Source organism: Cavia porcellus, unplaced genomic scaffold, assembly GCF_034190915.1.
Source record: "Cavia porcellus strain 051 isolate PalLab524CR breed Dunkin Hartley unplaced genomic scaffold, mCavPor4.1 scaffold_4, whole genome shotgun sequence".
Taxonomy (NCBI): Eukaryota; Metazoa; Chordata; class Mammalia; order Rodentia; family Caviidae; genus Cavia; species Cavia porcellus.
Window position 1 is genome coordinate 100,412,835 of NW_026947487.1, and position 13,344 is coordinate 100,426,178.

Below are 13,344 nucleotides of genomic sequence, written 5' to 3' on the forward strand. Positions count from 1 at the left end.
TTATGTTGAGATTGAACACTAAACAAAGAATAATACTATTGCTGGGTTTCACATTATGACACTCCAGGATCAGCACTGGGTAGTTAAGTATCTCCTTTTCTTCAAAGTATTTGTTCATTTCATCATGTGTCATAAGATCAGTTCTCATAAACTGTTTATAGATTCTACACATGCATGAGTCTTAACATGTATTTCTATCCTTTTTATATTAGAGGGAGAAACAAAACAAAGCAAGACAAAACAAAACATTCCCATAAACACATGAAGTGAAAGAGACGTATAAGACATTGTACAAAGAGTTCTACTATAGTTCCTGTGTTGTCTCTTGTTATCTTCAATAGAATTGGCTATATCATCATAGTATAATTGAATATATCAGTACATAACTAATAAAAACACAACTTTGTATATAGTATAAAACTTCAAAAACAGGCAGTTATCAAACCAGAATGTATATCGTAGAGTCTTGTCATCTTCAGTGTAGTTGCCTATACACTTAGACTTGACACTATCAATCATATCAGTTTTGAATAAAATCTGTCGATACCAAACAGCAATCAAACAAATTAGATTTAACTAAGATCAGTCATGATAAAACAATGTAAGTCATACAGGGCTCCAGATTAAGATAATAGGGAATTAAAGATGATTACTGTGCTATATCCTGATGTTTTTGGGATAGCTGTGCTCTCAAATCTAATGCAAGTAGACAAATTGGGACAGAAAAAAATCTATCAAAAAAAAAGAATAAAATCTATCTAAGCGGAGTGGTGTGAGTAATGTGGGTTTTAAATCGTGATACACTATTAACAATATCTTCTGCCATCTTTTTTAAGACTCTCCCTCCCCTTTCACTTCCCCAGGATACACATTTTTGGGTCTGACCAACACCCTTGGTTTTAAATTGGTGGTGGTGGGGGGAGCAACCTGCTATTTACCTAAGTGATTCCAAACCTTCTCTCTCCTGGACTTGACCTCTAATTGTATTCCTTTACCTGTCTAATTGTATTTGCTTTGCCTGTCTTTCCAACCTATCCACAAATACTGGTCTAATTGCCCCTGTTACTCTCTGGTTCTCTGCCACATACAGCATTGTTTTCTCATATTTGATTTTCAGTTCATGTACTCTTTTTCATATTAATTATATTTCCTATAAATAGCATCTCGGTAGACCCTGCCTCCTGATATACTTCACGTGTTGTTGTTTTTTTTTAATTTAGTGTATCAAGGCCATCTATATTAGTGATTATAATCATCCTTCTCTGCCTCCTTTCTATTATGCTCATTTTTTGCTATCAGATGTCTGCTTATCTTCTTCATTCTGTTTTCTGCTCCATTCATTGAGGCCTCTCTGCCACTGTTCCTGGAATCCTAGTACTTTTCTCTCTCTCTAGTATGCTCTGCAGCATTCTCTGTAGAGTTGGATTGGTGGTTGCAAATTTCCCAAGTTCCTCTTTGTCTTGGAAGCATCTTGTTTCTCCATTAATTTCTTGAGACAATTTAGCAGGTTATATCAATCTGGGTTGGAGGTTATTTTCTTCCTAGGAATATTTCGCCCCAGACTTTTCTTGATTTGATGGTTTGTACTAAGAAATCTGCCAAGTTATTCTGATGGGCCTTCCTTTATAGGTTATCTGTTTCTTGTCTCTCTAACAGCTTTTAATATTCTGTTCTTATGTTGAATTTCTGGGATCTTGTTATTATATGCCTGGGTGTAGCTGTTTTGGTTGTAGGTGGCTGGAGTTCTGTATGCCTCATATATCAGAATATCATTTCCTTTTCCTATGTTTGGGAAGTTTTCCTTAATTATTTCTGTGAATAGCCTTTGTAGTTCCTTTGTTTGTACCCCTGCTTCTTCATTCACATTCTTTATTCTCAAGTTGTATTCTTTATTCTCCTGACATATTCTAGCCTTTGTATTGTTACTGCTTGCTTCCCTGTTAGTTTTCCCTTTCATAATCCCACATTACAAAACTGTCCTCCAGTTTGGATAATCTATCCTTAGTTTCTTTCAAGCAGACTTGCTATCTTTCCATAGAGTTTTTAATTTCCTGGTAATCTCTTTGAATCTGCTTCATGTATTCTATATTTTTTTATATTCTTCATCAAACGGTTCTCTCCTTTGTTTGAGTTCCTCCCTTCTTCTATCTGTGTCTGCTTGAGGGGTGCTTAGCATCTCTTTTATTAATCTTCTTATATCTTGCTTTACTTGGCCAAATATTTCACTTTTGAACTCGTCTATGAGGTCCCGAAGATATCTCTTTGTGTCCACTGGTGCCGTGTCTGATATTGCATGTTTGCTGTTCTCATTCTCCTTTGTATTTACCTGTCCTGGGACAATGTTCTCAGGATTGGGACCTGGGGACTCTTTGTTGTTGCTTCCTCTTCCCATCTTTTTTGTTTCTTCCAGGAGGCCCCAGTTTCTTTCTTTGTTGGTTACAATTCTGAAGCACACTGGCTAGGTGACCTTTCCCACTTCAGTGTGCTAGTGAGTTGTAGACAGGGGCAGCGTATGCTGGTCCGTCCCCTCCGGATCAGTCAAGCTGTTGAAGTCTTCACTGTATTACTGTGTACCGCCTCCCCTCTGGGTCAGTCTAACTTCAGGCCTTCACTGTGTTAGTGTGTGCTACCACTGTAGGGAATTGATTTCAGATAATCTATTGGGTCTCAGCCAGGTTGTGTGACCCAGGCCAAGCTCACTCCACCAATCCCGTTCAGGAAGGGAACAACTGACTGAAGTCACCGCTGTCCCTTGTACTTGCCAGTCCTGCCCAGTCCCAGAATGTCATTCAGCGCCCCCGTTTCTGTGGAACGGCGCCACTCCTATCACTCACCTCAGGTTGATGCAGGCTCCCCACCACCTCAGCTCTCCGTTCGGCTGGCCAACCCCTCGACCTCAGTGTGACTGCGCCTCCAGTGAATCGAAGCGGCAGGACCTCGGACAGCACAGCAAGTCACCCACTGTGGCAGAACACTGAACCTTTAGCTTTTCCAATAATAGCACCTGGACTGTATGTTTGATTGGTTCTTCTCACCTTAGTTTCTTCTTGGGACGAGAGAATTCATCTCCCTCTGTTTGGGGCTCCCCATGCTGTATTATGTTGAATTCTAAATTGACTATCTCAGGGAGCCTCTGTAGCCAGCTGTTATCTATCTGCCATCTTTGCTCGAATTGATTTACATTTTTAATATCTGAAGTTTTGTTACTCATTAAAAACTTTAAGCTTCCTGTTGTGTAAACATCATTGCACAGCTTGAGGGTCTCCTAGGGTATTTCCTATACAGACTGTAGCTTTTAGAGTTCACAGAAAGCAGCGCATCCAGCAGGGGTACACTCTGCAATGTGCTAGGGGAAAGTACTTCGGCACCATGACACCAGAAGATAAACATCAGAATCTTTATTTTATTCTTTACTGTTTCTTTATTCATATTTTTTTGGGGGGTGATATATTGTTCTTACACATTTCCTAGGGTTTTTGGTGTGTATTGGAGATTAGATCCACAGAGCACTGAGCTATGTTCCAGCCTTTCTCATTTTATTTTATTTTATTCTGAGACAAAGTTCTGCTAAATTGCACAAGCTGTCCTCAAATTCAGGACAAACTCCTGTCCTCCTGGGTACCTGGAACATGGATGGGCATGTACCACCATACCTGGTTGGCTCCTTCAGTTCTTAAGACATGGTTATTTTGTTTTTTTTTTTTAACTTTTTTTTTTTTTACCAGTACCAGGGATCGAACTCACAACCACGTGCTTGCAAGGCAGGCACTTATGCTGCTAAGCTAAATCCCCAGCCCCAGTACTTTGTTTTTGAACTTATTTAAGGTAGTGGATTTAAATAGTGTATATCTAGTAAGTCACTACTTTTTATTTCCTGTATATAGGTCATATTTTTTGGCGGCTTTTTTTTATGTCTTATAATTTGTTATTGTTGTTGAAAACTATATGTTTTAAATAATATAATGTGGCAACTCCGAAAATTAGGTTCATTCCCCACCCAAGGGTTGGTTGTGTTGTTTAGTGACTTCTGGTTTCGTAAAGTCTATAGTTTTCATTATTTATGACCAATGAAGTCTCTGCTTAGTTAGCTTGATGGTCAGTTAATAATTATCTAGAGATTTCCACATTGCAACCAATGAGTTTCCTAATCACTGCTTAAAGTCTTACCATGCTTTATCCTGCTTGTATCCCTACTGAAGCTCAGCTTGGCTAATGAGCTTCCTTTTTGAGAATAAGCCATTTAGTATGTCCCATTTGGCATTGTGCTTGTTCTTTTAACTAAGATAACTGGTTACAGGTACCCTGAATTGGGCTCTTAGCTGGTTCACCATAATGGTTCCTTGGGCTTGAATACCCATCATGTGTCTATACTGTGTGTTTGGTCAGACCTAATAGGCACAAGATTCTCGGTTATTTGAGTACTGCATGGAGAGAATAGCCACAGAACATCTTGGGCACATATTAAACTACATGGCAGATTTACTGAAAAGAGCTGTGTGGATGCCATAGGAGCCCTTTGCCATGTTATCCCTGATAGTCCATGTGTAAGTCAAGTCATTGTGTCCACCTGGCTAGGGTTATAACTTGCTGAGGTTCACAGGGAGTATGAGGATGAGCGTCATGGGTAAGAGTCTTCACATCTTCTTCTGGACACTCAGAGTCCCTGGGCATAAGCTTCTGGGCACAGTACTTGGCTCTTCTGACTTATCTTCCACATCTGCTGAAATGATTACTGAACAAAACAGAGCAGTGTTATTGCTAAGAGTTAAAGAATCTCAGTCCCCCAGGACACATGAGCATTCCCTTTATTTTTATTATTCAGATTTTGAAGAACCCCTTTTCCATTTTTCCTGAGTCTGTTTGAATATCTCCAGAGTTGAGGTGCTTTCCTTTTGTTTACTCAGAGTGAGCTATGTTGGATAGACTTTTTCTACTTGTTTCATCTCAAATCCTCTTCCCTATAAGTCTGTTTTCTAGTCTCAGTACTATCCTGAGAGCCCTTCACTGCCTGCCTGTTGCCTAGGGATTGAGGTAGTTCTTTGTGGGTGTGGCTTGAGCTGAGACTGGTAAGTGAAGAAAATGTCCTGGTGTCCACATCCTGAGCAGTTTTCTCCTTGCCTGTGAGTGGCTCATCCTTTCTTGGCCTCAAACATCACCAACCTCCCTAGGAAGGCCATTTAACTAAGGTTATGTCACTCAGAGCTCTGCTTATCTTGCTTGGATGGAAAAGGCAGCTCATCATGTTCCAAATGCCATGGATTGTTGTTGATGATAGAGTGACTGGCCAGCCATTACCCATCACTAGCCATGAAGGTCCTCCTCTTATACCTAGGGCCTAATGTCTAGGGCTGATGAGTGTCTTCTGATTCCTCTGCAGGAGCTGATTGACCTCAAGATGCTTCAGTGCAAGAGAGTTGTCAATGGTGAGTGTAATCCTGGCCCCAGGACTGTATGTGTGTACCAACTGGCTCAAGCAGTCCTACCGTTGCCCCTGCCTGGCTATATACTGATGTAGTGTAGATTACATGCTGTCTTGAAAGCAATGATTGCTGTTCAAAAAAAACTAGAAGTGAAGCAGGCTAAAAATGCCTCCTCTCTTTGGCTTGCTGGCATAGAAATGGTCCTGGATCTTCAGCATTGGATCTGACTCAGTCACTCAGTAGGTTTGTGTTTTAATCACCTTTCTGCCACTGAAACAAAATACCCAACACCCACAACTTAAAGGAGGAGAGGTTTATTTTGGTTCAGAGTTTCAGTACTTTCAATATATAGTCAGCAGGTTCCAGTGCAGAAATAGCATGGTTGAAGGACCTAGGTGAAGAACAGCTGCAGATACCATGACAGCCAGGAAGCAAAGAGAGAAAGAAGAAACTGGGAAGGAAGATATAATCTTCCGGGTCATACCACCAGTGACCCATCTCTAACCATGCCCCACCTCCTAACAAGTCTGCTGCGAATTCATCAGTAGGCTAATCCATTGATAAGTGGGAAAGCCCCTTTTCAATCACCTTCCAAAGTCTTGCCTCTGAACATGTGAGGCTTTTGGAGGAAATTCTGTTTTTTTCAATAGACATTTTTAAATTTTATTTTTACTAGTAGATATTTGTCATATGTAATGATTACATTACTGTGGGGGATTGGTACATGTACATGTGATTTTTTTTTTTTTTTTTTTTTTTTTTGTACCAGTGATCAAACTCATGACCTTATACTTGCCAGGCTGAAATTTAGGTCACTTAGCTAAATCCCGAGCCTCATACAATATGTTAATTCTTTTTACACTGGGGAGCATTCTAAACCTAAATCTCAATAATGTGTGACATTGGGCAAGTCACATAACCTCTGTATCTCATTTTCTTATACGTAGAATGGTTGGAAATTGAATTCACAACCTCGAGCTTGCCAGGCAGGTGCTTTGCTGCTGAGCTAAATTCTCAGCTAGAATGAAAATCATAAACCTTGCTATACTTCAGTCATAGCATGGAGTGAGAATCAAATAAAATAAAGTACCATTAAGTACTTTGTACAATATAAACTCTATGAAAATGGAAGAGGTTGTGTTGAATTGTGGTTTTTAATTTTTTTATTTTTATTTATTTGTTTGGTTTTTGGCATTGGATATCAAACTCATGACCTTGTGCTTGCCAGGCAGGAACTTATGCTGCTGAACTAAATCCCTGGCCCTGAATTGTGGTTTGGCTTATACTTTGTTGATTCAGTTTCAATTAGGGTTTTGGTGATCTTAAGGTTTTAAAGATAGATATATTATAGGCCTGATAAAAAATTAGTAGTATGTTTAATTTATTATAGTAAAAACACATTGCCATTAATCACTCCTAAAATACTCCATCAGGCTAAGGATATAGCTCAGTGACACAGTGCCTGCTTGGCAAGTACAAGGTCTTGAGTTTGATTCCCAGTACCAAAAACAAAAACAAAAAAAACTCCTCCCTGTCACTTCAAACACACTTACCCCTGTTCTTGCCACATTCTGAAGGAATTCTAAAAGTACTTTTGTGAGTGTCTTTACAAGTATGGTCACAAATGTGGCTGCCTGGTGCCATCCAACAGAAAGGCAGGCTCATAAAAACATTATGGCAGGTCCTTAGTCCACCTTACTCACTGGAGTTAGCACTGGATGTAGGATCTGTGCAGGTCTGGCTCTTTCCCAAAGTAACAAAGATCATGAAAGGTAGATAATTTGAATTGATTCCAGACATTGTAACAGGTATGATAGCAAGCATATGCTACAAGATATTCACTAAAGAACTTCCACAGCTGCATCAGCCAAGAACAAGAGTGTTCAAACTGTGTGTGTGGTGGTGGTAAGGGGGAGTATTTTGAGGGAAATTAATGGCAATGTATCTCTCCCTTAAAGTTTTTTTAAAATTTAAACTGTTGGGCTGAGGATTTAGCTCAGCAGTACAAGCTCCTGTTTGGCAAGCGTGAGGTCATGAGTTCAATCCCCAGTACCAAAAAAGAAAAAAATAATAATAATAATTAAACATTCACCATGTTTTTAGAGCATACCTCTTGTGTCTGTCTGTTCATAAAATCTAGTATAAACTCAAGATGTTTTGACTCAATTTTGTCTTTCAAATTTTTATTTTTGTTTGTTATGAAAAATTCAATATTATAGATCTATATATTCTAGAAAATGAAATCTTTCACAACCCTACACCTAAACATAATCACAAAGAAGGTAATGCATATTTCCCTACAAATATAGTATGAATAATGCATATATCCTCTCTCTTCCCATTAGATCATATGGAACATGTTATTTTCCACTTACATTGTTGTAGAGGGGTGGGGTACTGATGTTCAACCCCAGGAGTGCTGAGCTACGTCACCAGCTCTTTTTATTTTAACAGTCTTACTAAGTTGCTCATGCTGGCATTGAACTTGTGATCTTTCTGCCTCAGTCCTGAGTACCTGAGGACTCAGCCTGGCCTGCACTTGCTTTTCTACTGGGACATGTGGCTTTGTTAAAATTGTTCTCACCAGTGCTTAAACAGAAGTTTTCAATATTTTGCTTTAGCAAGCTGCATTAGAAGCACAGCAAGTCTTTGTGATTCTTCAGAATTTCAGCTCTCTGTCAGGGATCACTTTGATTATTTCTCCCAAAATGAGCTGGGGATATAGCTCAGTTGGCACAGTGCCTACCTGTCAAGCACAAGGTCATGAGTTTGATTCCCAGTTTAAACAAACAAACAAAAAACCAACTCCCAATATGTTTTTGCCTTGCCTCACTCTTTTTAACCTTCTAATCTATTCAGTGCTTAGAAGATAATTATGGCTTCCCTTTATGGAGGTGCTTTATATGTTTTAAAGATGTCTTTTGTAGCTGGGGATGGTGGTGTAGCATTGTGGGAAGCTGAGGCAAGAAGATCACAACTTTGAGGCCACATAGGCAAGTTAGTGAGACAGTGTTTCAAAAAAAAAAAAAAAGTGGAAATAGCTAGGTATGTAGCCAGGACAAAGGTTCCGAGGTTAATCCTCAGTACTAAAACAAACTAACCATCAAACAAACAATCTTCATGTGGTACATTTTTAAGAACAATATTCCAAGTAGGCATATTCACTCATCTGCCATGTTGAATGTCTTTCATCTGCCATGTTAGATCTCTCATATAGTAGTCACCTTTGAAAGTTAATAATGATAGCACCAATTATAGAGCTTTGTTAGGAAGGGCTGATGAGATGCAGTTTATTTTTATTATTTGTAGTAGTTATGTTCTATAAAGTTGCTGAGAATACTGAATTTATGAACACTGAACTAACTGACCCAAGGGGGAGTAGAGGATTAAGTTCTTGCTAGCCTCTGATCACATTTCCATTGTCAGAACAGTATATAACATTATTTTATGTGTGTTTTTGCTCCAAGAAATGTGATTTATTTTGGTAGTGAGGATTAAACCCAAAGCCAATAACATGTTCTACCAGATATGTTACTTAATGTATACCATTAATTTATTAATATTGAACTCATAGTCAATAGCTCTATAACCTTATACTTAATCAAAGTTTATCTAATTCAAGTATTTTATCTGTAAGGCTAATCACAGCCTTCTTGTGCTTAGGAGCACAGGACAGTCCTTCAGTATTATGCTTGGAGCCATTTTATATTGTTTTATTTATTTATTTACTTTGGAGTATTAGGGATTAAACCCAGGGTCTTTGCACTGACCTACATCCCCAGCTCTTTTTTAAGTTTTTGTAAAATTTTGAGGCAGGGTCTTGCTCCATCACCAAGTCACCAATACTGGATTTGAATTTATAGTCCTCCTGCCTCAGGTCTCCAAGACTGCTGGGATTACAGGCATATGCACCATGTCTGGCTTCTTGGAATTATTTTAAACAGCAAGATCAACAAAAAGCACCCAGTTTGAAATTAAAGGACTAAATATACTATAAAAAGGGCATATTTTTATAATATGTAAACTGAAACAAAAGGATCTCACCTTGTTTGACTTCAACTGGAAATATGTACATAAGGTGATTCAAATTTCAAGCCACTTTTGTGCCTGTCCATGAATGACCAAAAACACCATAAGTATTGATTTAGGAGTTATAAATAAATTTTAATGAAGAATTGAATTTCCATATATGCAACTGTGAATACAAGAGTAAAACTTGATTGAAATATAGTAAACTTCCATTCCAAATACTTGATATATTATAAGTAATCAAGAGATGAAGTACTAAGCCTCAGATAATTTGAAACAAAAGTGAAAAACAAAGTTTCATATATGCATATTTTTATTTTTGGTTTCTGTTGTTGTTGGGTTTGGGATTTTTTTTGTAGTTGTAGTATATTTATTTATTTAGGAAATGAAAATTGAACCCAGAGTGTTTGCACTGAACTATATCCCTAGTCCTTTAGCTAAGTTGCACAAGGGCCCAAAGTAGGCTCAAACTTGTAATCCTTCTGCCTCAGCCTCCCAGAATGCTGAGATTTCAAGCATGTACCACTACAAAGGCAATTCAACATTTTAAAAATTGTAAAGTGTTAACAACCATTTAGAAGTGCATAAAACACAAACATGCAGTATGACAAATAATTGTAAAATGAATAGTCATCATTCAGGTGAAGAGATACACCATCATCTGTACCTTAAAAGCCTTCCATTTGCATACTTTTTAAAAAGTGGTAAATATCTGTAACCCCTTTGTTCCATTCAAGATTATGCTTTTGCTGTGTTTACTTCCAGAGCTTGGGTTAGGTTGAGAATTGTGTGGTCTGATATGTTTGTATTTTCTTACAGAGGTGCTCAGTACAGTAGACTTTGTTGCCCCTGATGATCGAGTAGTCTTCCGTACCTGTGAAAAAGAACAGAACAGGGTGGTCTTTCAGATGGTAAGAGACTCCAGTGTTCAGTGCTCTCCAGAGGTGCCTTACTCCCCTAGCCAGACAGCATCAGATGCTTGGTCTACATTGCACAGTGACAGCTTTCTAAAGACTTGACTTGAACATTTTTCAAAGATTCATTCATGAATGCTTACTCTGTTGGAAACAGTTTATGGAAACCAAGCTGACACAGTCTGTTAAATGACTCTGATCTCAGATTTAATTTACTTAAGTGTAAGAATTATCTTTTTGGCCTGACTTTCATATTTAATTCTTCATCCTTAGTATTATTTAGGTCATGATGTGAGTACTGGTACATATTTCCCATCATAAATTAGATTTTTCTCAAGGTAGGCATAGTATCACAAGCCTGAGGACCTAGCTATTCAGGAGGGTGAGCAGGAGTTTAGTTCATGGGTTTGAGACCAGCATGGATCACATAACCACTCCATCTCCAAAAAAAAAAAAAAGGCTGAGAATGTAACCACAGGATAGAGCACTTTCCTAGTATGCACAGAGTCCTGGGTTCAATCTTCAGTACTAAATAAATTTTAAAAAATTTTCTGAGGGACTGGAGTTTTAGATCAACGCCTGCCTGGCAAACGCGAGGTTGTGAGTTCAATCCCTGGTACCAAAAAAAAAAAATTTTTTTTTTCTGAAGAATAGCTAAAATGTATTAAAGTTATAAGGACTCTAGCTCTCCTCTCTTGGACATTACTGAGTGCTTTTTCAGAACTAGCTCCTGAATGATGTTTAAGTTTTTTGAAAAATTGGTAATAGTGGGTAGATATATAATAAAGCATATACAGCAAAATGTTAATTGCAGAAGCAAAGTGGTATCTGAATGTTCAATATAAAATTTGTTTGCATAATTTTTATGTTTGAAAGTAACCACAACATTGATGGCATTGTGTAGGCTCTCTAGGCCTACCTTTTTCCATTGGCAGTGAGTTAGACTGTTGGGGTAGCTGTTAAGAGAAAACTGGCCCAACTCACTTGTTGGTATGAATGGATGTGTGAGATACACAGGGATGTGTTTGTATATATACATGTACCTATGTCCAGCAGTGGTTGATAAAGGCTCCTGTGTTTCCAGGGGACTTCAGATGCAGAACGAGCCCTTGCTGTGGCCAGGCTTGTGTAAGTTTCACCCTCCTTCGAGCCCCCTTTCTCTGTCTTGTGAACAGTGAGGTCTTAATGTCACTAATGACCTTGGAAGTAGCCTAGCTTTCTCCCTCCTGGCCCATTACCTTCTGTTTTCAGGTGAAAAGTGCTTTCCATCTGTGTTTGCGGCGTCTGAAGGCTGGCCCTGCATTTGGGTATACCCATTATTCCCAGATACCAGATCCCTCTGATGGGGATCTGAGTTTAGTGTTTATTCATGGCTTTCCCATTCTAGGGACTGTCCTGTAAGCTCTGAGACTTGTTTCCTGAGTTAACAAAGCCAGAAAAGAATGTCATTGTTAAAATGATAGGCTTTGGAGTAAAGGTACACTTGAGTTAATGCTCTGGTTTTATTGCTTATGAACTGTGTGAGCTTAGGTAAGTTATTTAACTTCTTGGAGAACTTAGTTCCGTTATCTATCAAATGATACCAGTAGTACCACCAAGCTTTGGCATTATAGAGAAGAGTAGATCAAATAATGCATGTGAATATGTATAGCATGTGATACATCATGAGTACTTAGTGTTAGCTCCTGGGGTTTTTGGGGGGAGGGAGACTTTTTGAGACAAAAATCTTTCTATGCAATTCAAGCTGGCTTTGACCTGTTTTTGTAGCCAAGGTGGTTTCAAACTCGCAGTGATCCTCCTGCCTCAGCCTCCTGAGTGCTTGGATTAGAGGTGTGCACCACCATGCCTGGCTAGCTCCTGTTATTAATGAAAGTGATTCACAACAATTACTGCCTGAGTTACCTTACGTAGGCAGTAGTTGCTGTGGATCACAGATTTAACTTTGTAAAAAGCAGAGGGTGAGGTGAAGGTTCTTTCTATATCTGAGATTTGTTTTTCATAAATCAACTCTATAGCCCAACATTGAAGGCATTCATACACCTTCTTCCAAGTGCTCTGAAATGGGCTTTACTCTGCATATCACTTTTCTGCATTGACAAATGGTTTTCACTAGCCCAGTGAGAACTATAGATCAAGGATAGTATTCAGGGGCTGGGGATTTAGCTCAGCGGCATAAGTGCTTGCCTTGCAAGCGCACAGTCATGAGTTCGATTCTCAGTACCAACAACAACAACAACAACAACAAAAGGATAGTATTCACCATCCCTCAGTGTTTGAGTTATCTGATAACAATGTCAATGCAGGAGAGTTCTCTGCATCCAGCTCTTTTGAGATGTATATGCATATTATATCTTTCCTCTGGAGCTTTGCCCAAGTGAGACAGATTTCTTTCCTGGCTTTCAGCTTCTGTCATTGAGGGTTGGTGTAGACCTAAGGACACAGTGAGAGAGGTTCATGCATACAGACCCAGTCTTTGCTCTACTTTCTTCCATCAAGTTGAATATTTCTTACCTTTTTTTCCTTTGTGTTTTTCCCAGAGAAAATGATGTAGCTGGTATTGATGTCAACATGGGCTGTCCAAAAGAATATTCCACCAAGGTAAACAGATTTCTTTGTATTCTTCAGAAAAAATTAAAGAAAGCTAACAAGGCATGGAACCTAAGAACAGTATCTGACTCTGGACTAGAGCCTGTGCTGGATGGGGAAAACTGCTCAAAAGGATATTTGGAGGGGAGTACTGGGAATTGAACTCAGGTCCTCATGCTTGCCAGGCAGGTGGTGTCCCACTGAGCTAAATCCCCGGCTCCTCAAAAGGATATTATTAAAAAAAAAAAAAAAAAAAAGGATATTATTAGATCAATGAACAAAATTGGAATAGGAACCAAAATAGATCAGCTAAAAATACAATATTAAACTAAACTTATGAGTTTGATGACTTTTCTGTACTTACATTAGAGAATATGCCTACTTTTAGAAAATAC

General features: G+C 38.7%; 1 protein-coding gene across 9 annotated transcripts in view; it reads left to right on the plus strand.

Moving 5' to 3' along the window:
• Positions 1 to 13,344, plus strand: part of Dus2 (dihydrouridine synthase 2) — a 50,981-nt gene that overhangs the window by 12,938 nt on the left and 24,699 nt on the right. For 7 of the 9 annotated variants that reach the window (XM_063247552.1, XM_063247550.1, XM_063247551.1 and 4 more), the window contains 4 exons: positions 5,378 to 5,423; positions 10,269 to 10,360; positions 11,448 to 11,491; positions 12,901 to 12,961. In XM_063247552.1, coding sequence (XP_063103622.1) covers positions 5,378 to 5,423; positions 10,269 to 10,360; positions 11,448 to 11,491; positions 12,901 to 12,961 — 243 coding nt within the window. The remainder of the gene's footprint in view (positions 1 to 5,377; positions 5,424 to 10,268; positions 10,361 to 11,447; positions 11,492 to 12,900; positions 12,962 to 13,344) is intronic. The other 2 variants (XM_063247554.1, XM_063247553.1) reach the window with 1 other exon arrangement.